This window comes from Falco peregrinus, chromosome Z, assembly GCF_023634155.1.
Source record: "Falco peregrinus isolate bFalPer1 chromosome Z, bFalPer1.pri, whole genome shotgun sequence".
NCBI lineage: Eukaryota > Metazoa > Chordata > Aves > Falconiformes > Falconidae > Falco > Falco peregrinus.
The window spans coordinates 70,742,364-70,770,348 of NC_073739.1; the positions used below are offsets into that span (position 1 = coordinate 70,742,364).

At 37.1% G+C, this 27,985-nt stretch overlaps 1 protein-coding gene across 3 annotated transcripts in view; it reads left to right on the plus strand.

Annotated features, from left to right (window-relative positions):
• RICTOR (RPTOR independent companion of MTOR complex 2) overlaps positions 1 to 27,985 on the plus strand; it is a 90,330-nt gene that overhangs the window by 13,800 nt on the left and 48,545 nt on the right. The window contains exons 3-10 of one of the 3 annotated variants that reach the window (XM_055790234.1): positions 4,143 to 4,240; positions 12,763 to 12,827; positions 18,939 to 19,070; positions 20,058 to 20,121; positions 24,940 to 25,066; positions 26,049 to 26,218; positions 26,443 to 26,510; positions 27,448 to 27,515. In XM_055790234.1, coding sequence (XP_055646209.1) covers positions 4,143 to 4,240; positions 12,763 to 12,827; positions 18,939 to 19,070; positions 20,058 to 20,121; positions 24,940 to 25,066; positions 26,049 to 26,218; positions 26,443 to 26,510; positions 27,448 to 27,515 — 792 coding nt within the window. The remainder of the gene's footprint in view (positions 1 to 4,142; positions 4,241 to 12,762; positions 12,828 to 18,938; positions 19,071 to 20,057; positions 20,122 to 24,939; positions 25,067 to 26,048; positions 26,219 to 26,442; positions 26,511 to 27,447; positions 27,516 to 27,985) is intronic. The other 2 variants (XM_055790236.1, XM_055790235.1) reach the window with 2 other exon arrangements.

A 27,985-nucleotide genomic window follows, 5' to 3' on the forward strand; every position in this document is an offset into this window, starting at 1 on the left:
GAGTTAGTGTTATTTTAATGTGAAGTCAATGGGTGCTGGAGTAGTGTAAAGGATGGGGCGTATCACAGAGTGGGACGGAGTAGAGGGGAGGAAAGTAAGGGAAAGGGTTGTGCATCTTCTGGAGAAGAAAACTCTTAAGATCAGCTCAGTCGGTTTGCATAACTCCACCCTCAGAAGCACCATGGGGAAGAATGTGAAGATATTTGGTTGTCACTATCGGCCAGCTTAATCATAGAATCATATTGCAAAAGACTCTTAAGATCATTCGGTTCAGCCGTTAACCTAATGCTGCTAAACCATGTTCCTAAGTGCCACATATACACATCTTTAAAATACCCCCAGGGATGGTGATTCAACCACTTCCCTGTTCAGCCAAGTGCTTGACAACCCATTCAGTGAAGAAATTTTTCCTTATATGAGTCATCAATTCAGTAATAAATGAGGTAAGTTAGGAAATAATAGACTTTTGAGGGGTCTTAAAGTTATAACAAGTAGCTTTTCTTCTTTGTCTTTTTTTTTTTTTTTTTTTTCCAGATAGAAAAGCAAGAAATTCTGAAGACCTAAAGAGTAAAAGTTAATCAGAGCTAAGAAATCTCTGCAGCAGTGGTCTGAACTGGGTCCTTAAAAAAAACACCAAAAAAACCCCAAACAACCAAAAACCTCATAAAACCCAAGTCCTTGTCAATGATATGTTAAGGCCATAATATTTAATCTTTTGAGAGATAAATCTCAGATTTTGTACCATGTTTTTTTTTCCATTCTGCATTAATCCATCTCCAGCTTCAGTGCTGTTGCATAAGATCTTGTGATGGGAAAATGGGCAGTGGTGAATTTGATCTTTGAGTAAATTTTCTACTTTTCTAATATATGATACTTTTCCAGAAGAGAAAACACAGGATAGCAAGTCTTTCCTTGAAGTTAATATTTCACAACTCTTTTTTTTTCACTTTTTTGGAAGAGACTTTGCAAGAAGGTTCTTCTGAAGTTTAAAGACTTGAACTGACAAGGCTTGGCCAAAAAGCTTTTGTAATCTTGGTTCTTTCTGAGGTACTATGTAATTAGTACTTACTACTTTTATTGTCTGGTTTTTTTCTACAGTAGTAGTGGTGGTCATATCATCAAAGTGTGTGTAAGCCAGCTAACTTGCTGTATTCATATTATCAGTTTGATAGTGGAAAAGTCTATTCTCAATTTTTCAGTGTTGCAGATCCTATACTGGAGTTCTCACTTTGCTTCAAATTACTTACCTGCTAGTGAAGCTTCTGGGAAATACCTGTCTGCTTTGCTAAGTACTACGGAGACGGTTTTCCTTCAGCTTTTCTGTCTCTCTAGATATGAGCGTTTTTCTGAGCAGAAAGAGAACAACTTGAGGAAAAATTGCTGTAACTGCATTTTTTCAAATGCACATAGAGTAAAATGGTATTACTGCACATTTTGATTAAGTAGCATTGTTATATCGGTCTGCCGTTGCCGCAGAATTATTGATGTGGGGAGTGGTAGCATCATTATATCCTGGTTTCTTCACATTCAAATTGGCTGCCTTTCTGCACAGCACAACTTGCTCACTTCTGAGTTAGTGCCCACTTGTGTCAAGTAGCTGAATTAGAAATGTTCATTGTCAGTGACATACAAGAGGTTTCCTGACCTTCAAAATTAAAGCTTACAAGCATATTTCCAGTCATTTCGGGAAGGTTTTTTTGCTGCTTGTTCTCCAGGGAATTGAAGTAGAACATTCTGGAGAGATTTAAGTCTCCTTACCTGGGATCTTTCTTTTGGACCTGTAATGTACTCTGTTACGCCACAAGTTGTGTGAGCCAGGGAAATTCCCACCCATTACCCAAGGCTGGCTAAAGCATAGAAGTCAGCCAAATATATTTTCAGAGAAACCAAATTATGAGGAAGTTTTTTCCCTTTCCTATTATGTTCCCTTGAAATTAGGGGCTGTGATGTAAACTATTTGTAGTGCTATCTCAACTATCCCAACCTACTTGTCTTCAGTATTTCTCTTGTTCTCTTGTTTCTATGGCTTGTGCTATTGCAAACCTCTCCAACTAAGTTAAGCCCTGGGAAAGTAAACTATGCAGAGGAGTCCTAAACTTGAGATGGATCTAGTAAGATTTTAACTGTCTCTAATTTCTGTGATCATATCAAATATTGTTTGTTTTTTTTCCTTGATTTGGGGGATGTTCAAAGAGGTGCATGTGTATTTCTCAATTTGCGTTCAAAGGTATTGGATGTTTGGTTTCAGCGTGCATACTGCTGTGCAAGGTAGCTCAGTACTTGTGGCTGTGTATCTGACAGTTGATTTTGCTTATTGCTGTGACTTAGATTTGTGGAAAAGGATATTTCACATCAAACTGGTGATGATAAAGATTGATGCCCACACTTAGGAGCCTGCCTTATCCTCCCAAAATCTTACTGATTCTTTGAAAAAAGTCACTATTATGTGGCAGTAGCATATCTGTACTTGTGCTGAAGTCTCATTATAAGCAGTATAGTCAATACAATTGATTCACCTTACCCTTGAGTAGGCATCTTGCAGCTAGTCAGGTTGTTTTCAACTTCACTGGCTGGTAGACAAGATACCAGTTGACTACAGTGGGTTACAGGTTTACACACCTTAATTCAGGTGCCTTCCTGTAGGTGTCTTAATCTTTAAGTATTGTCTAGTATTCCTGATGGTAGTGCAAGTACAGGGTCTTGTCTTTCCAAATATGTTCTGGATGTATACTGATGAGTTTGAAAACTTAAAAGCTACAAATTTGAAAAAGCAGACATAACTAGCAAACTCAAGCCAGGCTGAGTATTTTTTTATTTATCACCTCCAGTAGAGAGGTAGTGAAGAAAGTACTTTCTTTACATCTTGGACACTGTTTCCTTTGTGTAATGAAAAATATACATCCTTTCAGGATGAACAGGGGAGTAAAGGACTATGTATACACCACAAATTCAGCTGTAGCTGTTCATAGTGCAGTGGGAGGCAACCTTCTATTACTGAAGTTAGTGTGGGGCACCACCCACAAAAGGCTTCTCTGCTGCTTTCCAGATGTCTGGTGTTTAGATTCGTCAGGCTTTTTCTAAAGACTTCCATTTTATGTAATGCATTTTTTGGGTTTGGGGTTTTGTTTTTTTTTTTGGTAATGTAATACTTTCTAACAGTTCACGTCTCCAACATGGCATTGGTATTTCATTTATTTCAAACTACAGTGCTGTTGATAGTATTGTTGTAGTGCCTATCACATGATGTCTAATCCCAAGACTGCAAAAGAGTTCTTCCTTGGAAACCTGTTCTGCCACAATACCACTGTGTACAGAGCTTACTGCAGTTTCTGTTACAGTAGTTTTGCGTGCAGCTGTCTGCCCAGCCCCAGTCTGTGCTGTTTGTCCCACTCTGCCTCAGCTCACAGCCTTATTCATGAAGGTGTGGCTATACTATCTTTTCTCATCATGTTTGGTAGTCCTTTTCCATTTCCCAGCAGAATGCAGGGTCATCAATTGTGTGAATTGTGGTTTGTGGGATTGAGATTTATTGTTGTTGGGATGGTGGACCCTTGGGAAGAAAGGAAAAGACATTCCTAGTCCCCCTGTTTACCTTGTAGTTTGCTTCCCATGTCACTAAAAAGCCCTAGCCCTCTAGTTAAAGCATAGGGTGATAGTGGATAGAAATTAATATAGAAGGCAGAAAAGAGTCCTGTCTTACCCAAATCCAGCCAACCCTTTGTTTAGAGGAAAGCAGTCGTTTGGTGTGGCAGTAACATGCTGTCTTTCTACTTCTAGGTTTACTTCTTGTCTTTATATTAGAAGAGGTTTAAGGATAAAGTTGTTCAGTTATAAGATGTTAGGATTGGAGGTTCAGACACTAAATGGATTTCTTTGTCAATTGTAAATCTAAGATACTGAAGAAAATCTGCTTTAAAATTGGAGTCTCTTCTCCCTGGGTTTTAGCATTTATTCTAGAGAACTTGGGTATACCTGGTTTTGGTTTTAAGCATAAATCAAATTGATGCTTCTTGAGGTGAAAATGATCTGCATCCTTAATTAAGACCCAAGAGTACCAGTTATATTTAGGAAACTGCATGCTGTATGTATGTTTAGATTTTTCTTTTCAACTGTATCTGCTAATAACCTGTATTCTTTTGCAGAACCCTGTGATAATATGAGAGAGATTCTCCAAAATGTGGCCAAATTACAAGGAGTTTCAAATATGAGAAAACTAGGTCACTTGAATAATTTTACAAAGGTAAGAGCTCGAGCAGTGTCAGAACAAGTGATCATACAGGCAAGGTATTTTGCATTTACTTTATCAGACATTGCCTGGGAGATGCATGAAACAGCTTATTGTCATGGAACAGTACTTGAAATCTACATACTGTGGGAGAGGAAGTGAGCAAATAAGACAAGCAAATTTGTAAAGGCGGCATTCTGCTGAACGTTGTCTACATGTCCTATTGGCTCAGGTTTTTGTAGTATTTTAGTGCTTAGAAGCCTGATTTCAGGCTTCTGATATCTCCAATTTATAGGTTAAGTTGTGCAAATAGAGCCAAAAATTGGTTGCTGCTCCACAGAACTGAATTAAAAAAGTGAAATGCCAGACTCTGGATGTAAACTGACAGAGTGTGGTGAGGGGGAGGACTGTATCAATGAGCATGATATGCAGTGGTTTGGACACTAATAGAACAGCAACTGTCAACTTTCACTGCAGTTTTCATAGTGAAAAAGATTTAAAGGGGCAATTTCTAGGAGTGCTGTCAGTACTGCTGATTTTTGAGGTGCTTTTTCCAAATACGTGCTTCCAAATCATAGACATGTGACAGATATTTGCCTGAAAGTATGATGGGTATGTTGGAAGCTGTCACTGTGAGCTGACAGGAGGCAAGAATTAAAATCTTACTACAGGCTGAGGAAAGAGGCTGTGAAAGGCCTTCAGAAAGAGAGCAAGTGCCATTTTTTGGGTAGGTGAATAACCTGTGGAGAAGAGCGGAGAGGACAGATGGGAGGTGAGCAGGGTGTTAGGAAACAGGTGTCTGTAGCATTAATGGTTGTGGTTGGGCCAGTGTTACATTTATCAAGGCAAGGGAAAAGTGCATTGCAGTCAGTGAGCTAGGAGGCATTGGAGCTTCAGTGTGAGAGTTACCCGAATAGATGGACTGATACTCAGAAGGAGCATGTAAGTTGTCTGCCTTCTGGATAGAGCACCACAGATAAGGCAACATGCCTAAAGATGAAACACAAGTTTCTGTGATGGAGGATGTGTCCTGCAATCAGCAGTAGCCAAGAAACAAGATAGTAGTGGAGAATTTTGTGGGTAAAGTTAGTTGTAAATTATTACTGTTGTAGAAGAGCTGGTAACAACCATTGATTAAAATAACCAGGAAGCTACTTGACAGTTTTGAGTCAATCTCAAGTCAAAGAATGAATGCTCAAGAGCAGATTTGGGGGACCAGCATATGAGAATGACAAATATGCATGACAATCTTTAAAGTGGGCATGCATCTCAGCTGTTCAAAGCACTCCTTGTAAGACTGAGCACCACTTCAGTGGTAGTATGAGATTCAGTTGGCAGGAGGGCGAGTACTGAGAACAAAATCACAATAGCAAATATATTTCTCTTCTAGTGCATTAATAACAAATCTGTAAATGCTCCAGGTTGGTTCAGAGCACATGTAGGTGCATAGTATTCACTGGGGAACTGAATTTACACTGAAATACTTTCTTTGGGTCATTGCCTTATGGTGTCTGTTGGACGTCCACCACTGACAAAATGCTGCTGTTTTTACTGAGGTTCCAAACTGTTGCAAGAAAGCCCTTTATTCTGCTAGCATAAGCTGGTGCATAGCTGTGTTTCATTTATCTGCTGATCTGGAAACTTAAACGTGAGTCCTTCCAAATTCTCTGGTAGGCTTAAAATTGAAGAGCTGGATTAGGTTTGCAGGTGCATGATTCCTAGTGAAAAGTCAATATGTGAAACTACGGATCTTAAAACACTATTGATTTTACTACTGAAAATCAATTGTTTAGCACCTCTAAATTTGTAATTAAAGTACAAACCAAAAATTCTTTTTAAAAGATGGTTTTGAAAAATTGTTAAAAATGGAAAATACAGAAACACAAGGAAGGTGATCATAAATTGGACTTAAGGCTAGCAAGAAATGATGAATTTGTGAAAAGTAACTTGATAAAATTAAATACGACTTTTGAAGGCATAGTGTGTGGTTCATAACCTGGTTTTGATTCTGCATCAGAGTGATCCTGTATAAGGGAATCATCCTACTCTATTTAATATTTAGCACTTGTTCTTATATTCATCTTCCTGGAATATCTGCTTTATAGATGTATAATTTGTACATACGGTTTTGCAAACTCTTCCTATTTTTGTTTGAACTGTAAATGCAGTTATGAAAATAGAATAAAGGTTGCAAATTGTATTGTATTGTCTGCCTTGTGGTTGGAACAATTCTGTGTTTTTCATTCCAGTGGTTAAGAGTGAAAGCCTGGAGCCTGGGGAGACAGTTTTGTTTCGTCTTTGTGCTCTGGTCTTCCACCATGAATTGATACAGTGTCAGTTCTCCCTTTGAGATACAAGTGTGGGGAAGATAGGCTAAGAGCTGGTTATTTTTGTACCCTGTCTTGGAATTATAATGATCAACTTCATTTGCTTGTAAATTCTTGCATTTTTTTAAAGACTACTAGTTACCAAAGATACTTGCCCTATGGACAAGGAAAGGACCTTTGAAATCTCTTTAATAGCATATTTCTGGAAAAAATAGAGAAATTCTGTAAAATTTAACTTTCCTGCTAAGAATATAATTATACTGAAAAGAAAATGCTAGCACCAACCTAAGCAGTTGCTTGCCACTGCAACAGATTTTTCCTTCAAAGACTGGGCAAAAATTGCATTTGGAAGAAATACTGTTCTGCTCTTTTGATAATTACAGTTAATGTAAGTTAATGTGGACTTCCCTGACAGATCACGGTAAACATTAAGTTTTGTGTTAATTTCAAGATATCTGAGATATGCTAAGTTCAGGCTTCTTTCCTTGAAAGAAGACTAGATTTCTAAGGTGGGGTTTGTTCCCCCCACCCCCTTTACTTAAGGAGAAGGAAATTAATCACCCTTTAAAAATTGCTGAACTCGGCTCCACTATTTTATGCAGAAGTTAAATATTTTTAATAAATTTTATTTAAAATATTTAACAATGATGGTCAGCAGTCAACAGCATTTGTTACTTTACCTGCAGGAATGATACCATAAGGCAGGTGTTTTGTATGAAGCTTGGTTGCCTAAGAGATGTAACTCCCTTTTCATTTGTCTTGCCCATCAAGAGAAGTGTTAACTAGTGATGTTCAGGTCCCCACAGCACCCATACTTACTGTGCATAGTATGCTGTATACATGATATTTTACAAAAACTTGCATTTCATTCATCAAGTTTTAGCTAGTACTTCTTGGTAAAAGCCTTAATGTTCATGTTGTTGGCTCTTTGTCTGCAGAACATGCGTTGTTCTTGCCCAACAGATGCTGTAAGTTTTCTGCTCCAAGAAATGAGTGTTCCCACTCTGGTAATACTTGGGCTATGGAAACGTATGTTTTGTTCTGAATTGCAGCAGTGGCAGACTTGGAGATTTATTTTTTTTCTCCTTGTCTGTTGCTTATCACTTGGAGTGAAGCTGCAGTTTCATGGGCAAAAATGTTCTAAGTACTGCCTGACCTATATTAGACAAAATAGTCTTGTTTCTTTCAAATGACCTGCATCACTATTTAAGCTAACCTGAATTTTGATCTGAAAATTCTTTGAGGATTTGACCTCTAGTAAATGGTCAGTGACACTTCCAGTTGTCACAGCACTTCCCAAGCTTGGTATGTGCCTTTGGCTTCAGTAAACTGAGTAGATTATCCATTTTTCATTTATATGGCCAGCTATGTAAGGCAAGCGCCTTGAAGTTTCCCAGCTTCTGCTCATTAATACCAGAACATCATTGTTACTACTTTGGGGTTTTCCCCACCCCCGTGAGAAGTAGTAAGTGATAAATTACTGAAAACCAGAAGGAGCTGTACAATTGCATGTACCTAGTGGAAAATATCTTTCGGATTTGAAGTATGTGTTTAGAATCCTTTATTATAGAAGGCTTATTCCATTGTTGGGTTCAGAGAGATCTTTCATAACTTTTTAAACCTAAGAGCATATTTAAATAATGAACAGAAAAAAAGATCCACAGGTGTTATTAGAGGAATTTCTATTTTTCATTTAAAAAGGTGCTTCTTTAAGGTCAAAATGAAACTTAATTCATTTTTAGCTTAAATTTACCAGTTGAATAGCATCAGTGATTTGCAAAATGGTATTTGCAGTCTACTCAAAACTAAGTCTGTGATTATTTATTGAGGCTCTACTGTTGTGCTGTATGTTAGGTTTTGACCATGCTGCTGAACTTGACTAGGATGGGGGTTGAGTTTGGGGCTAATAGAGGCTTTCATGGATTCTGTCTATGATTCATAGTCTGTCATTTTAGTGTCTTGGCTGTCTTTTGCAAAACCAAAGACTCTTAGAATCTGAATGCAGCGCTGACTGACTGTAGTGCCCATCCAAGTAGCTAAACCACTGTGGCAAAACTTGAAATCTCATGATGAAGTATGTAGCAGATAGGGACATTCAGCTGTTGGAACAGATCTGGAGAGCTAATGGGTCTAAATCCAGTCCACAGTTTCAGTAGGGGTTTCTCCTAAGGCTAGGATCTATTAAGTAGTCTCCTCATAAATATTACCAGTGATGGTTCAAACTTTATTTCCAAAATTACAATATAATAATTATATTTTGGATGCATAGAATAGTATCATACTTTTACCTAGTAATTGCTGTAACTTTTGTTAAAAACACCTTTGGTCTCCTTGTGCACTCAACTTGTGTATGCTGTTGACCTCCTGTGGTTTTGTTGTTTTGAGCTACTGTTTCCAAGACATGTTGATGTGTTACTCACATTGCTATGACTCATCCAAGTAGCATGAAAAACTCATAGCTGACAGTAAACATGAAAAAAACCACTGTAAGTTAGTCACTGTCTGGCCTAGTGTAAGTACCATTTTGTCCTAATATTGAATCATACCCTCAAAGAGTTTGTGCTGTTCCCATTCATTGACTATTACATAAAAAAATCCTGAATTTTAGAGTTGACTTATTGGCAGTTTTAACAAGCCAAGTATACTGTGTGTTTATGTATGCATATTGAAGTATATAATTTATTTTGTATATATAAATGCATACATTTTATATAAAAGTTGTGTTCTTCACAAATATCTATATTATATATATATATGATATATATATATCACAAATATGCATAATTCCAGGCACTATATGGTAATCTGTTGCTATTTTAGTGAAATATAACAATGTAATTAGTCAAAAGCAGACTTTAGTGTTCTGGTACTGCTTGCTTAGAGATTTATACTACAGTGATATGCATATTCATTGTTAAATGTTACAGTCAAACATGTGACAGTTTGGCCTTGTCAAGAATTCAGCCATCTACAAAAATCACTGCATTTGGGCTATTATCATTGGCCTGCTTGTGTTTGAAGGTGAAATGAGAAGAAAGTTGCAGTTTTCCCTATAGTGTAAGACCAGACACTGAGCAGATACCTAAAGCATTGAGACTAGCTGAACAGTATCTTCTTTATAGCAGCTTCCATGACTTTTTCCACTTTTAAACATACATCAATCCAACCTTATGTTTGCAAGGCTTTTTTTTTGCCCAGACTAAATAAACCCGATGGCTCAGCCATCATGGGTGTATTTTCTAGCTGTACTGTACATTTTCTGCTACACTTTTTCCAGTTTGTCAGCTCTTAAAATGTGGTACCCAAAATTTTGTTTTTCATGCTGTTTTGAGAGCAGCCTGTCAAGCAGAAAAATATCTCTTAACCTCAAACTTCATGCAATGCTATTAGTACTTCTAAAGGTAAAATTTCTCCCCTCCCCTCCCGAAATTATGTCACTAACTCATTGAGTTTATAGCTTGCTGTAACTTACAGTTCTTGCTTTCCTTTTGAAATCTGTTTTTTGTATTTAACGTTCCAGATCTGTTCTGGACATTTTATATTTCTCTGCTGGACTTCTTTCAGTTTTCATATGCCTGTTAGTATGTGGTACCCTGAAGGATATGTTACAGCATTCCTTCTATTTTATTGAATTTTCTCACTGAGTTTGGGCACTCCTTTCAATTCACTGAAGCATTTTGAATTCAGATCTTGCTTTCCATCTCTTAAATTCTTTTCTAGCTGGAAATCCTGTAAGCACACTACTGTGTGTAAATTGGAAGGAAAGCTAGTACGTAAGTGACAGCGGCCCACTGGAATGAGAATAAACTAATAGCTAAAGTAGCTAGTCTTCTTAGGTTTTTTAGCCGATTTTATCTCTTTATTTTCTGTGAGAAATTTCATGTGTATACACAGACAGCATCAAACACTCTAGTAATTACCATCACATTCAGAAATTTGTATCCACACAGCAATTAAATTTGATGAAAGTTGTAACTATCGTGATGTTACCTGACTGTATAAGATAAGGTCAAGTTTCTTTCTACATCAGTGAGGGTATGTATATGCAGTGGGAGCACATGTATAGAGGAAAACAATTGGCATTGAGGAGCTAGTAACTGCGCTATATGTAGCTATATTGGCTAAGAGTGGTTACTGACAACTAGACTAGAACTCATCCAGTGAACTGAGTACTCTGTAGCAATTGTAGCAAGCTAGGTGAATTCCTGAAAAATGTCATCTGCTTTGGTTTCATCTTGGGACTGCTGAAGATGCAAACCAATAGTAAGTGCAATGGTAGCAGGCTTGCTTCAGAAATGCACTAGTGGACACAATAGCAGCTTTCTCAAATATAATTTTTTTCCTACATCTAAACTAATTCTATGGGTTGTTTAAAGTAGGAAAAAAGACTGTCAAAGATAATCTGGTATGTTAAACTAGGATTTCTCATTTATGTCTGGGGTGGAATGATGGGGAAAGAATTAGATGTGTAAATGATTGGGCTAAGCAATATTGATGTACTTGTCTGAAACTGAACAATGCACTGGTTTTACTCACTATCTTCTCACACAGTTTTGCTTACACTCTGCCAGCCAATTTTTACAGTTCATAAAATGTCAATAGAAATGCTAAAGCAGCAGTGGTGGCCTTAGGCAGTTCAACAACATGGCATAAAAATAGATTGATGCTAGGAAGTGACATATTGTCATAAGCAGTTAATGCACCAATTGTCTAGTTTTATTATCACTTAAATTTCAAAGGGGGGGGGGGAGGTTATATAATAACTTCCCATAGGTTTTATAATAATCTTTGGTTATAGCCACTGTTAAGAAAAACGCAAAATCCAGATTATTTCAGTTAGCTTATTTGAGCCCAAATGTGAAGCTGATTCAGGACAATCTGATAATCTCTGTCATGAACAACTTTGGATTTCAGCATTATCATTACGCTTATTTCTGTATCCTTTCTATTTCACTATCACTTATTTTTTTTAAAATGTTGAGTGATCCTTGGAAGACTTGGTACCTGTTGAGCATAAACCTACATATTGCTTGAATTTAAATCATCATGCTAATAGAATGACTTCACTTAAAAGCAGAGTTTCTGTGCAATATGCTGTTATTTCAGGTGGAGTTGAACAGTAGAACAGGAGCATGGAACATATTAATTATTTCAAATCACAGTAGCTTTAATTGTTTAGTTTATAATAAACTTCTTATTGCTAGCAGTAAATACATGTAAAGAATGTGGCATGGGTTTTGAGATATATTAATACTTTCAGAGTGAGGGTATTTACTAGTTAGCACAAACACTTACTGAATTCCTCACTGAGGAGAAAATAACTGTGTCGGTTCAGAACTGAACACATGAGAGGACAAAGTGCAAAGCTATTGCACTCAGTCACCTGAGTGAAGTGCTTGGAAAAATGCTTTGGGATTTGGATGTGATAATAAAGTATTTTATAATTTTAGCTAGGGGTAGTAAATGAGATTGCCAGGAATGTCTTTGTCACTCTTGCAAAAGGAGAACAGAGTCAGCTTTTATGGAGGAGACACTTTCCCTTTCATCAAGAGGCTAAAGCATTGGTACACACCAGATTGCTGCTTTTGAGATTGGTTTTGCATGTAAAAAGTGCACTTGTAAATCTTGAGTCTTGTGTTCAAAATGGATGGATATGGTTGAAGTGTTCAGGTTTCACAATGTTATAGGTGTCTTCTTGTGTGCATAAATTCAACCTTTGCATTGATTGTTTCAGAGGTACAAGTTCTGTGGGAACAATGGCGGGCCAGGCCAAACGTCAGTTACAGGATACTTACCATTGGCAATACCTTTTGATTTTTATTTTTTTTGTAGGCCTGTGCTGTTGCAAAACATGACAGTGGACCATCAGTGTCAATCTGTGCTTCAAAGCTGTCACCAGAGCCCTCTTTTTGAACTCAGGGTTTTTTACCAACTGCCCAAGTAGCAATCTGGAGTTGAAAATCTGACCAGCTGGCAGTTTACACGATTGTACAAGCTTTTCTCTCCTATAAGAAACCATAGATCTGTGTGTATGTGGTATATAAACAGAATACTGACATCAGAAATTCTCAGGGTAGTCTGAAGATTATATGCTTCCCCTTGCCATATATGAAATTTCTCAGGTTTCTTAAAAAGCATTGCCAGAAAGCTACATTTTACATAGTTATTTTTGAAGAGTTGTAATTAATGGATACATTCTTTTGCTTTCAGCTTCTGTGTAATGCTGGCCATGCTGAAGAAAAGCTAGGTTTTACATATGACAGCATCATAATATGGTAAGTGGTAAGGAGCACTAGAGCAATACTAGGGTACTTTAATTATTCTAGGTATAATTAAATAAACTTTATTTGTACTTTTAAGCTAGTATTTTGTATTTTTACTGTGTTTGAAATTTCATAATACAAATATGTACCTTACACATATTTGAGTAAAATCAGAAATATATTACTAGCTTTTGAACAAAGAGAGGGGAAAAAACTTCGAAGTTAAACATGTGGGTTTCTTTATTATATTCTTCATAGATGTAAAAATACCTCTGAATAACTGTACTCGCAGAAAGCACTTTTAGTAAAAACGTGCACCTACAGAATGTGAGCATACTGCTGATTTGAATCAGGATTTGAAGATAAACATTTTACGTTGGTTTGATGTGTATGATTGTCTTTGTAGTATTGCTTTCCCTGCTACTAAAACACTCTTTTTTCAATCAATCAAGTGGAATTTTCCTGTATTTTGTCACAGTTTCTGACAGTCAGAGGTAACTACATACTTATTTTTAGAATGTATCTGTTTTTACACAGATATATGTAAATTTGTCCTGAAGCTTAGCACTGATGGCAGAAAAAACTAAGATCTATTATTTAATATGATTTTCTGTTCTTTCAATTTAGTTAGCTGACTTAAGGAAAGCAAGCTTAGAAGAAGCTGGTAATTCTTACTTAAAGTGTTGGAAAAACTTGTGTAATATCTTGTGGAAATACTGTAAGTCGTTTTCTTAAATAGAACTGATTTTCCTTACTAGTACTGAAAATTTTTTAAAATGTTAGCATATTTTTGTGAAAACATGTTTTGCTGTAAACGTCAGTAGGTTATCATCTTCTGATCTTATTTATGTAATCTATTACAGTGCTTTATGATAGGACTACATATTACTTAAAAGTACAACTTCAAATTTCAGAGTTCATTACCAAATATTTTTAAATACAAATCTTTGAAGGTTATGCAAATGCCAGTGTTTGGTTTTACAGGAAGAAGTTTGCAGAAACATCTGCTAATCCAAACACAATTATGGATATTAATAAGGAAGAGATAAACTGTTGTTCTAAGCAGATGCATGAAGAGAATTAGCCCCCTGCTTAGAAAAATGCCAAAAATTACTTGTCAAAAAAAATGAGAAGACTTAGGGCAGGAAAATAAGCTTCGTTAGCTTTGTTACTTTGGTCAGTTCAGTGGTTCCTCTGTGTATGTATATGAGAAGCAAATTTTTTATGCATAGATGTAGGTTATTCTGCTAAAGTGATAATTTTCAAACTTAATACCACTCAAACACTCAAATTTTAACAATCATAATTGGGCTGATTGGTAGTTCTACAGAAATATTAATTGATTGTTTTCATGAAATAGAGACTTTTCAGGCAAACTTCCAAGTTTTTCTCTATGGAGTGGTAGGATTATGTTTGCAGATTATTTTGCTATACAGCTGTTGCAAGTAACGGAATTTTGATTTTGGAAATGACCTTCAGGTAGGCTAAGTACCTTTGGAAATAACATTCAAGTTCTGTAACTTGCTGTGCTGATGTTCCAAATGTTATTTTAGATTTCTGTGGGGAAACCTTTTCATTCTGCAAAACAAACTTGTTTTTCTTTGAAAGCATGAAAAGTTATTTAGATGCAAGAAATACTTTTGAGTTTTCCATGTTTGTGAAGTATGAATGGCTTACTTTGAGTTAAACTCAAAAGGAATCAATGATTTCAAGGATAATTGTAGATTTCCTTGATAGAATATTTACCTAAACTAAAGAGTTACAGCCTACAAGAATTGCAATTATTTTCCAGGTAGAGATCTTTATTTTAGAACTTGTTCTCTTTATGGAATTTTATTAGTTCAGGTGTCTGATTATGTCCCCCCAGTAGATGGGGATAATGGTGACACGTTTTGTTGTCATTCCCGGTGTAGGTAGGTCTTCCCATACTGTACCATTGACAGGTGAGAGGAAGCCTTGAGCCATGAAAAAAAGAGAGTGTCGGTAGGCCTCAAACTTTTGAGGTCTTTTAGTAACATGCCAGGAGACTTTGGCCATAAAAGCAAAATCCAGAATATTCACTATTACCTGGCTGGATTAAACACAGATTTGTGAAAACCGTGGTTGTCTTTCTCTAGTGGGTGCATAAGATGCTACAGGAAAAGGTGTGAGAATGATTCTGTAATAGGTAGTGAGTATGCTTTCTTACTCCATCCTTTGTTCTTCCAGACTTTATCATTCTTATTGTTTATTAGTCTGATGCTGTCTTCAGAAGTTACTTTCTTTTCTGCAGTGTTGTTTAACTGCAGCTGGTAACTGAGCCCCACGCAGCTGCTCTCTCATTCCCCCTTGCCCCGGTGGGATGGGGAAGAGAATCAGAAGGGTAAAAATGAGAAAACTCATGGGCTGAAATAAAGACAGTTCAATAAGTAACGTAAAAGCAGTGCGCACAAGCAAAGCAAAACAAGGAATTCATTCACTTCTTCCCACGGGCAGGCCGCTGTTCAGCCATCTCCAGGAAAGCTGGGCTCCGTCATGCCCAACGGTGACCTGGGAAGACAAACGCCATCACTCCAAATGTCCCTCCCTCCCTTTGTTCTCCCCCCAGCTTTATATGCTGACCCTGACATCGTGCGGTCTGGAATACCCCCATGGTCAGCTGGGGGCAGCTGTCCGGGCTGTGCCCCCTCCCAACCCCCTGTGCCCCCCCAGCCCCTCGCTGGTGGGGTGGGGTGAGAGGCAGAACAGGCCTTGGCTCGGTGTGAGCGCTGCGCAGCTGTAATGCAGACAGCCCCGCGTTACCAGCGCTGTTTCCAGCACAAATCCAAAACACAGCCCCACACCAGCTTCTGTGAAGAAGATTAACTCTGCCCCAGTCCAAACCAGTACACAAGGATGCTTAAAATACTGGGGCAGGTAGTATTGTACTTACTTTCTCTTGCAGAAACATAATGTCTTTTTGGCCAGATGCATGCAGAGTGTGCATATCTAAATAATTTTCTGATGGCTATTTTGTAATCATGTAGTATGGGTTTTTAACACAGTTGTTGTCTTGATGTGTGTTCACATCCAACAATCTTGAGTTTTATTCATCATCTTGTTCTCTTGAAGTTTCTCATAACCCCATCCTGTTCTTATTAATATGAACAGAAATGCTGCCCTCTGCATTTCTGTCCCACTTGCTTTCTCCAATTCAAGAAATGTATACTGAATACTACCTACAAAAGTAGGTTGTGAACCTGGAAAAAAATTTTGTATTCACCTCTGCTCTTTAAATTAATCTTTTCAGATTTTGATTTGTGAAACTACTTTTCATCACTCTCAGATCTTTTTATATCCCTTAATACAGTCTTGAGCAACACCTTATGGCTTTTTATTTTTACTTTTAAGTCTTTCAAAGGATTAGTGGAATAAAGTTTGTGTACAATCTACTGGATGTACAGTTATATTTTAAGGTGATTTTATTTTAAGTTCATGAACAGTCCTCTGGATGCCCTTTGGAATCCTTTTTTTTATAGACCTGTTTATCGCCTTTTCTCCATCTTGGCCCCTACTGTTTCTCTTACAGTGCTAGCAGATATGTACACTAGTTCATGTTAATGTTCTTTCCACTTAGATGTGAAGCTTGGTGGGCTGCTGATGGTACTTACTGATAATTTCCTCCATTTCTTTTGCTGTTTCTCACTTGTTAGTCTAACATATTTTCTATAATAAAAGTCTTTATGATAGGAATCTTCATGCAGATGTCTAAAGCAATGACTTAATATGAAGAGAATGTTTGTTTCTGTCATGCTTCTGTTTGTCTGTTACTGGCTTCATCCTGTCTCCTTTTCCTTTTGGGTTAGCCAGGGGGTCCAATTTATTTTTTTGAGTTGTCTCCTTGTGGTATGTCTGATAAATCAGAACATGTAGACACATGCACATACATTTTGCTATGTATTTTTTTTCTACCTGCTGTAGCATATCTTCGTTGTCTTTATAAGGTCAGGTTTCTTTCAGGTTTTTGCAGGTCAGTCATTGACTAGTGAGTGTTTTGGGTTTTTTTGTTTTTAATAGATTTTTGTTCAGTGTTGTATGCTTATATATATCATTGTTTTCATCCAACCTTTATAGATTTTTGTGACCTTTATATTATGTCTGTATCTTTCTGGCTAGCTATATCTTTAAGTAATGAGAATGCAATGAAATGTGTAGTGACACATCCGTTTCTGGTACGTTCTGCTTTTGGATGTCGAATCTCATGAGTGTTGTCCTTTGTAGTGGTTTCACTGTTGCTAATTTTTTAATTAACTTCTGTCTACAAATTAACAATATCTTCCTCTTTTGAGTTGTAGAGCAAGCTTTAGTAGCTATTACTGCTTTTGAGAAACTATTAGTCTAAAGATTGTTTTGGTCTGCCTTTCAGCAAAAATTTTCCTCTCAGATATAAAAGTAACATTCTTTACTTGAAGGGGAAAATAAGTAAATAATATAGATTCAGGATTTGGCTGTCCTAATAAGAAATGTCATGGATAGCAAAAACACCATTTGCATGAGTAATAGGTAACTTCTGCCCTAAGAAGAAACTGCTTAAGTCTGTTGAATTGGTATATCTAAATGAATTGTAAACTATAAGGTAAAAGTTCAAATAGAAAAATGCCATTGAATAGAACAGAGTCTTAGTGCTCATCCGTCAGACTTCCATCTCTGCAAAGATGCAGAATTAGAAACAAAGCACGATTTGTGATCTGAGGAAAACCTGTTATCTGCTCAGTACAATGGAAAAGTTGATGGCTTTTCTTGAATGACTTCAGAAATAAATCTCTCCTGTAGTACTTTTTTTTTTTAATTACGGGAATAATTTTTTGTGACCTTACAGTATGGAGAATCTGTTTTTTTGCTTCTAGCTCAGCTTAAAGTAAATTAATAAAGGCAATTAGTGGCAGTCATTAGGTGATGAGTGTTTGAATCATGTTTGATATTATAGCAGAGATGGTCTGCCTGAAGTTAATTCCCTACTCGGTACTGAAATTAATAGTCGCTCCATCTTTATTTGCATGTAGTGTTGCAGCCTTTCTGCTTTGTCTGTATATCATGTGGAATTAGGTTCCTGTTACAGTGACTTTTACACAGGCCACTTAATGTCCAGAAAGATTCAGAAGGTTTTTGGCCTTAGAGTAGCTGATTACCATGCATGATGATCCTGGAATAAGAAAAACAAACAAAACCCCCCAAAAAACAACAAACAAACAAACAAAAACCCAAACAAAAATGTGCCATTTGTATAGGTGGAAATTCAATCTCACTGACAAGTATTTATATTCTTAAGTGTTTGCTGAAAGAATCCTACTAAAATACATCAATGGAAGGCTGGATTTTTTTTGGCCCCACTGTGTAGTCGGGTAAAAAGGGCAGATCTTTGAAGGACCTTGAAAAGGACGGCGTGTCACTTCACACTTTCAGACTCCACCTCTGGAGGCCCTCAGTATCTCATTTCTTTTTACCTAGATAGTGAACTTGGGAAATTATATTATGATGACAGTTCCGTTTAGGAAAGCTCACCTTGGTGCAAGCAAAATGCTTCCAAAATGTGTGGAAAGACAAGTATGTTTTGGTTATGTGTTAAAATGAAGTCTGTGCTGTGCAGGGCTGCTTTAGTTATGACTCAGTCATATTTCATGTAAACATAACACGGTGCTATAACATTTGTAGTAAGTGGTGCGTATAATTCGGGTAAAAATCATCTGTTAGATGTCAAGATAAATTTTTGAGGGCTTACAGTTATGGGTTGGCAGTCTAGCAGAGGAGGAAATGCTATCTACCTGTTAAATTTTATTGGGCTAATATTGTGCTTAGCTGTTCTATCAAGTAAGTCACATACAGGTCTTGGTTGTGTATCACTTCATGAATGTGCAAGCATTTCTTTTAGTGCAGAAAATTGATTTGTGGCTTTCAGGTTAATGAATTGTCTATATCTGCTGGCAGGGTGAAGGTTTGCCTTCTAGGCTGTACAGGTGAGCATCCTGAAGACAGAAAATCTAGGCAAAACATTTCTTTATAAAAATCAGGGGTTTTTTTATTTTAAAGGAGTATTTAGTAGCTGCATGTCAGATGGCAAAGTCTACCTGCTGCTAAATAGCTGTTTATCCCCCTTCTTCATTGTAGCCTGCGGTTAGCTTTACTCAATGAAGCAAAAGAGGTGCGAGCAGCAGGATTGCGAGCCCTCCGCTATCTCATTCGAGACTCCAGTATTCTCCAGAAGGTGCTAAAGTTGAAAGTGGATTACTTGATAGCCAGGTAATTTTTCTCTTCCTTCTTGTTGTAAATTGTACAATTGTAAATCTTTTTCACTTTTACTTGCTTTCTCATGGTTAAGCAAGATGAGAATACGTGTTTTCATATCCTCTTACATTCTTGATACGTAGTTTTATAAAAGCCATTTTTCTTCAATATGAATAATTTCCTTTAAAATTAGAAGGATAATACATTACATCAGCTAATCTAAATAAAATGTTGTCCTAATATATGATATACTATGAATAATCTAAATTAATTTATAACTGAAAAATACAGAAATCTGTGGTGCTGTTAGAAGGTTGAAACATAAGTAATTTTCGTAAGTTGGTTTATGGGAGTTGTTCTGATTCTTGTTATTATCGTAGTGCTTTGGAGTCTTTAGTACAGAGTCAGGGCTAAAAATCAGTTCATGCCCAAGAATTTGTAGCCTAAGTGTAACCAGTGACAAAGGGCAAATTAACAATGAAATAATAAGATCAGCATGATGAGTGGATGTAAATACTAGCATTTATAGTGCTTCCTTTGTTAAAAACTTGTTGGATTTAGTATACTGCTGTAAGCATGTGTGTTTCTGTTTATAAATATACACAGTCAGTTTTAGTGTGCTGTTCAATTTTATTGGAGCAAAAGGACTTTTCTGATCTGAGAACACATGCAAAACGTGATATATTACAAATACTTCTAGTCTCATTTGAAATGACAATTGCAGCTAGCTCAGAAAATACTTGTTGAAGCCATTATACCTTGTTATTGTACATTTGAGAACATTCTAGTGATTTAGTTATCTTCACTGTAATTAAAAAAAAAACAAGTGAAGCTAAGTGACCAATCATAATGAGTATGCTTGCTGAAAGGCAGAGTTTTTAGAGAGTCATAACACTCTTTCTTCTGTTTATTCAATTGCATAAATATTAACACAAGCTGTTAACAGTTAAGGTGAAAGTTAATGTTGTTATAAACAAAATATGTTCTTTTAACTTATTTTAGGTGCATTGACATACAGCAGAGTAATGAAGTAGAAAGAACCCAAGCACTTCGATTAGTCAGAAAGGTAAAATCTAACTATAGATGGTCTTACAAGCTATGCCAGTCAGTTGTGCTGATTTCTGTCTTTTTCCATCAGCATTTTTTTTTCACAGGCTGTAATACGTTACCTTACTTTCTCACGTAAGAAGAAATTGTAGCTAATAATTCAAAAGAGAGAAGGAAGGGTAGTGCTGACACTTTTTTTGAGTTTAATCTCTTAGCACTGAGAATCTTGAATGGTCTAGAGAAATTCTGCTAATTGTCTTTAATAGAGATCACAATGGACAAGATTTGGGAAAAATTTATCAAATGAACACGAGGGTATAAAGCCCATATTACTAAGTTTCATCTAATGATTAACTTTATTGTATAGTGCTGTTAAGCATCTGTGAATCAAGAATGGGAGATTTTCTGCCATTTGAGAAATGAGGCAAATGGCTGTCACTGCAATAATCACTTGAAGGAATGCTTCTAGTACTGCTTTATCTTTAGATGTTGATGCTGTCTGTAATTATTTTCTCAGATACTCAATAAGACATAGTTAGTTTGTGGTGGTTACTGTCCTGTGTAGCCATGGATTTGAGATGTTTGAAGCTCGTTTTTCAAGTTCATCCTAGAGAAATTGGCATATACAGCTACTGAAGGTATTTTTTTCAGGCAACATGGTTCTGCCTTTGTACTGGACTTTATTGTTCTTTATCATGCTTATATTACTCCCTTTTTACTGAGTGTCTTAGCAAAAACTACCAAAGACTTGAAGTAGTTGGAAGAATGATTCCCCAGGAGCACTGTGTGTGTTTAATCTGTTTTGTGTGTTTATGTATTTTTTATATATTTAGGTTGAAAATATGTAAGTTTGATATGCAGTTTGTTTTCTTACATTAGCTCACTTGGTTTCTGTCTTACAGAGGAGACAACATGCTTGATTAACAATTGTGCCAAAAAGAGTTTCAAAGCTTAAACACTACCACCACCCGTAAACCCAAACAAACAAAATCCACAATCATAAAGGAATGGATCCTTGAGGAAGTCAAGTTCTTAGCTAATCTGCTTTAAAAAAAGAGCTTCAATGTAGAGCCAGAACAAAAATTGGAAGATGGAATGGAAACACATTTATAATTGGCTTTATTTGGGTCAGAAACTTGTCCTCATTATTCCTGGGCTTTTTGGAGCATTTTCTAGTTGAGCAAAGACTTCTGTCTTGCTTGAAAGAGGCAAGAGGAAGCAAACGATAAATAGATTATTCTGATTTGCAAAAATGATACTGGAATCATATAGCTGACCACCAGAGCTTTTTCTCCATCATTGTACAAGGATGCTGTGCATGTGTCGTCATTTAATCCGAGCTAGCAACCAAGCCCTATGCAGCTGCTCTCTCATTCCCCCCTGCCCCAGTGGGATGGGGGAGAGAATCGGAAGGGTAAAAATGAGAAAACTCACGGGCTGAAATAAAGACAGTTCAATAAGTAACGTAAAAGCAGTGCGCACAAGCAAAGCAAAACAAGGAATTCATTCACTTCTTCCCACGGGCAGGCCGCTGTTCAGCCATCTCCAGGAAAGCTGGGCTCCGTCATGCCCAACGGTGACCTGGGAAGACAAACGCCATCACTCCAAATGTCCCTCCCTCCCTTTGTTCTCCCCCCAGCTTTATATGCTGACCCTGACATCGTGCGGTCTGGAATACCCCCGTGGTCAGCTGGGGGCAGCTGTCCGGGCTGTGCCCCCTCCCAACCCCCTGTGCCCCCCCCGCCCCTCGCTGGTGGGGTGGGGTGAGAGGCAGAACAGGCCTTGGCTCGGTGTGAGCGCTGCGCAGCTGTAATGCAGACAGCCCCGCGTTACCAGCGCTGTTTCCAGCACAAATCCAAAACACAGCCCCACACTAGCTTCTGTGAAGAAGATTAACCGTATCCCAGCCAAAACCAGTACCGCATGGGACGTACACAGGGGTGCTAATGGCTCTTCAGTGCTGAGAGCCATGTTGATGAAAAATACTTCCTTACATCTTTTGCTAACTAGAGCGTCATTGTCTTAAAAGACAATCAGACAAGTAAAAATCCACCCGACCTGCCTACCAGTAAAATGACACCTTCTTCATGTCAGGTCAGGGCTACAGCAGTTAAGCATTGGCGTAGAGCAGTCAGTAATTGAGAAGCTCTCACTCACAGGGAATGCTGGGACACGTCCTGAATGGCACATTCTGTATTTTCACACTTTTTATTATTCTGCTCTAACCCTTTTCTCATCTCTCCCGTCTCCCTCAGTATCTCAAACAGTGGTTTGCTATTCCTAAAGATTAGGTCTAGAAGAAGAGAATAAGGGGCAAATAAAACAGAGTTAATTCATCTGTGCAGGAAGCAATTTCCTGTGAGCTGTGAAAGAGCTGAAGTGGGTTCCACCAGCATCACTGAACAGTTGTTTTCGGTTTCAAAGTCTGGATGCAATTCTTCAGCCTCATCTTTGACAGCAAAAATGCCTGTGTAAGAATAGCATAGATACAAAATGTTAAAATTAAAACATTTTTCTGTTCCTTTTCATTTTTCATGGAATAGAAGAACAAAATGTAAAATGTTTATCATGTTTTATGAATTTATAAAAGGCACTGAATGCTAAAATTATTTTTAAAACATGTATGTTAAAGAAGGGGAGGAAAAGAAAAGAAAACAACTTTAAACTCCTAAAACTTGGTTTCTGGGGTTTTTTTAAGGCTTTGAGTGCTTACTCTTTTGACTGTAATTACCTCTACATTTCCTAGTAAGAGCTTTGCAATTTAGTAGTGTCTTCAGCCCTGAAAAAAATGGTATAAAGTTGTTTCAGAATGTGTTTTTGCATCTAGTGGAAGTTGGTAAGACTTCATTAATTTTAATAGGCAGGATGTGTTATTTTCAAAACAGAAGTCAGGGTTAGGTACAGTATGAACCACCTGTCTTCCTCTTGGGATCTTTAAAAGATCCAATTCATAATCTCTGTTACTTATTTCATCATAGCTTCTTGTAAGTAGCTTTACATCACCTGTCTTTGGTCTTTCGAATTGCCTTTCAATACCTAGAGCAGAATGAAAGCAAATGCAAAAGTTTGTATTTATTCTGCTAATATACATGGAATTAAATATTAAAAGAAAGAAATCTTTCCTACTCATGTCTTAAAATCAAAGAAAACAATGAAGCAGAACAGTCTTAACAGACTGCTTGTGTCCTCACTAAGTACGTCAGTATCAGTAGGAAAAAAAAAAGTTACTTTTGTAGAGTGGATTGGTACACCCGTTCTATTTCTAATTATTGTTACTTCATGCCACTGTAAAAGTGAAAGACTGGGGGGGGGGGGGGGGGGAACTTTTTTTCTTTAGAGTCCTATCTTAAAGCTTCCTGTTTTGTGGGTGACAGCATCATGTATGACAAGAAGTTTCTCAAAAACATGTCTTAAAAATAAACTTGTTAAAGTGTTCCAATATATTTGTTATAATGGTTGATCTCTTCTTGTTTTAACATCCTCTGCAAAGGTAAAACAATCCTCTTTGTTGTACAATACCTATAAGACATCTAATGGAGCTGTAAAGTTTTTGAGAAAATTATTTTTGAGAAATAATGAAGGTAAGCCTGCTGTTGCTGGAAACAGAAAGGGTATTAACCAAAACCATGGAAAACCAGCTGCAAGTTTTTAGGTGTTTGATGGTTAGTGGTTTGGTTTTTTTTTTGTTTACCTCTTGCTTTTATTTATTAGTAGAAAAAATGTGAAGTGGTTGAGTGGACTGTAACTCATTCAGTTGTTCACTTTTTAAGCAGTCAGGCAAAACCCCCTACTACCTCCTTAGTAATACATCTGTTTAGTGATGTTCATGTTCTGTAGTATAGAGGATATATATTTATTTTTCTGAAACTATGAAAAAATCTGAACAAATAACTACTCAGTCAAAACCTCGTTTGGGGAAGGGTGAGGAGTGGTGTTACAGGTTAATTGTTTTGGAATGGTGTTTTTTGCCTTTCAAGTGTGTGCAGGGTCTTGCTCCTTAATCTGGTGAACTGATTTTCCTAAAGTAGCAGCTGAGGACTTCCATGGTGCAGGACTTCTTCAGTAGTGTAAATGAGCATTGGCTGTTAAAATCTGGTCCTCTATTCTGTCTCAAATTTATTGCAAAATTTTTCTTAGTTGAAGAGTGACTTAATTAATGGATGCAGGTCTTGTGTTCATCTTTGCTTTTCAGTTTATGGTGTTTAAAGGGTGTGTGTTTGTGTTTGTGCCATAGCTACGTAACTTAGGGTGAAGTTAAATTACACCACAGTTCTAGGCAGATCAGGTACTATGCCAGAGGATATTGGGGTGTTACTGACAGTTGTCTTCCAAATACTATAGCAGCTTCTGTTGACCATTCTATCTTTTGTAGTCTGCAGCAACCTAAGGATCCCTCTACAAAACAGGGGATTTTAGTGTTGGCTAATTAAAACAGTTGAATAGTTATTGAAGAATCTACTGCCATATGAATTAATCTTCTAGTAGATTTTGTAATCTGCTGTGTCATTGCATAGCATTTTTTGGTTGATAAATTCTTGGAAAAAAGTACAAAAAAGGCAGGCATAGTTCTCCGCAAGAGTCCTCTTTTTAACCTTCTCCTCTTATGACAAAATGATACTAAACTAAAAAACAATCAGGAAGAGAGTGGCAAAGTAAATTGACAAACAGAATTTCAAGAACAAAAGCAACAGTTTTGAGGACTTGCCATGTACAACCAAGTAATAGATTAAGTGGTCTGCCTGGTTGTATCTAGGAAGCAGAATGCTGGTGAATCTGTGAGTATATTTAGAGAAATACTATGAAGAAACCAGAGCATCTTTTCTTTCACTTTTGGCAGATGATCACTGTGAATGCTTCATTGTTCCCCAGTTCTATTACTAATTCTTTGATAGCAGTTGGAAACGATGGCCTTCAAGAAAGAGACAGAATGGTTCGAGCATGTATAGCCATTATCTGTGAACTAGGTAAGATAACTAAAAGCTAATTAAGAAAAATTTTAATTTGGTTATCATCAGTTTTCTAATATGACTCATCTGTGGGTTTGTATTAAATAGATTTTATTGAAGCAATTAAGGGCATTCAGTTAAGAACTTTAGCATGTTGCTCATTATTAATGTCGGTTTCATGGATTTCAGTCATTAGTTTGATATATAAAACAATATAACTTTAACTTAAAATCTAAATCTGTTAAGTGAAGTACCTGAAGATTTCAGATGGTGTTCTTTCCTTGAAGACTTGCCAATTTTTCATTTGCCTTAAAAACATTTCCCTACTGCAGTTGAAGTTTCTAACACTAAGGGATTGGAAGTAGGGAAAATTCCATACATGAGATGCTGACCAATGTACAAGGATTCAGAGAACTACAAAAGATCTTACTTTAAAAATTTTTACAGCACGTACTGTGGTTAGCTAGCTTCTGGAAGGCAATATTATGTGTCCCTGTACAGGCTATCTGGACAGTGGTTTGTACTAACTCCCTGTACTTACATGTGGGTATTGATTTTTGAAGCTCTTTTTTTCAAAATCAATCAATGACAAGTAACTTCAGTAATGTTTTCAAGATACAAACTTCTGTTGTAAAGAAGTACTGTGCTGTTACTCTTTTATATTCTAGTATAAATATTTTATCCATGTCAATCCAGTGAAGCACAAAACTTTTTTGTAGGGAAATACAGAAACTATTCTATGAAGACTTGGTTGGAAGTAAGATGGGAAATTGCTGCATAATGGCAACTGACTGACCAGTATCTTTGTTCATGATAAGTTAATCCAAAATCCCAGTTCGTTGCAAATGTCAGTCAGTTCCATTAAAAGCCTTACTTACACCTCAGCAGTGTCCAAGGAGAAAAAGATTTTATGTACTAGAGACAAGTTTGTTGTATTGGAAGCCATGAAATGTTTTCTTCCCTATTACTGGCCAAAGTGACGTGTTTTTGCTTTATTTAGCACTTCAGAATCCAGAGGTGGTGGCTCTTCGGGGTGGTTTAAGTACCATCTTGAAAAATGTGATTGATTGTCAGCTAAGCCGAATAAATGAGGCTCTGATAACTACAGTTTTGCACCTCATTAATCATCCAAAGACCCGACAGTATGTGCGAGCAGATGTAGAATTAGAGGTGAGTTCAGTTTTACTTGCTAAATAATAGAAATTAAATATTGTATGTTTAATTTTCGTCTCAAGATTTCACCCTCTGTGATAGTGCAAAACGTTTAAAATATAACATTTTAGGCTAAGAGCATAATCAAATATAAAGTAGGAATAATGTGGGACTGAGGAAAGAGCAAGAGCCATTTAACTGTATTCTTATGTGAAAGTAATGCATGTCTTTCTTTTGTTTAGCGAATTTTAGCTCCTTACACAGATTTTCACTACAGGCATAATCCAGACACAGCAGAAGGACAACTCAAGTAAGTGTTAGTGCTGCTACTTGTGCTACCAGTTGTGTTCATGGTATTGGAATTAAGCTGGTTTTCTTTCCACAGTGAAAATAAAAGCAATGCCCTAATACTAAACTACTTGAAGTTGGATATAGTAGGTTAGGATGCGACTTTCTGCGATACAGATCTTAAGCATTTAAGATTTAAAAGGGCTTGTTTAGCCTGGAGAGGAGAAATTTGGGGGGCACCCTGCTTCAAATAGCAGCCTTTCTAATACCCATGAAGCTATCAAGAAGATGTAGCCAGGGCCCTGCCTGGTGGTGAAAGGTGGGAGGACAAGAAGGAACATACAAAAATTGAAGTGAGAGGTACCAACTCGATGGAAGGGCCAGGGCAGGGATTTTCTGTGAGGCTAGTAAAGTGTTGGAACAGGCTGTCCAGACAGGTCCTGCAGCCACTGTCTTTGAGAGTTTCTAAGGCTCAACTGGATGAAGCCTTTAGTGTAACTTGGTCTGGTTTGATACCTGACAACTTTGTGCAGGAGTTTGGACCAGAGACCTCCTGAGATTTCTTCCAACTTCAGTTATTCAGTTCTTTTTTAATTTTCGAAAGGCATTAGATGCTTAGGTCTGGGTAACTGAATAAGGTCCAAATCTTTAGGTTCCTGCTGTAGACTCGCTGTCAGTGGAGATGCGGAGTGATTCATCTGATCACAGATAGATGTTTACTTTGTGATGTTATCCTCCTGCCATGGAAACTCCCCTGAAAAAGGAAAAGTAGCAATACTTAAAAATTCCGATCTTTGTGTGTATATACACATTGCCTAAATACATGTGCACACATATATGCATATATAGAAGACTTCTCTTACTCTGGACTTTGTCCCCATCTAAGATCTCAGTGAACTTTTTACTTGCTATGTTTTATAGTAATTAACTGTATTGTGACACTGTTGTTTTAATGATAGGGAGGACAGAGAAGCACGATTCCTAGCTAGTAAAATGGGAATAGTGGCTGCATTTCGATCATGGGCAGGTAAGTGGTTTTTTGTTTGTTTGTTTGAAGCTGGGTGATTGGAAAGGGAATTTTACTTTCTAGTATGAGTGGTTTGTTTAAACACTGAATCTGTCTCATTTGACATGTCTCACTTCTATCAATACCTTCCTATAATGCTACTAAGATGGGGTTTGATACTGTAAAATTGGAGGATGCATACATAGTTTTCTTTGATTACTGACAGGATACAACTACCCCCCCTGCTCTGTATCGAATACCTTGTAAGTTGTACCTTAGTGGTGGTACTTGACATTTGATGGGTGAGAGGATGTTGAGAATAACATCATACCATAAGACTTTGCCTTTGAGATGGTTCTGCCGCTTTAAATAACAAATCTTTATGTGGAGAGGTAGATCAGATTAGTTTCATTAGCACCTGCATTTACCAGGTGCCATAGCTGAAGACAAATTGCCGTTTGGGATTTTTCATGTAGAATGCATTTCTAAAC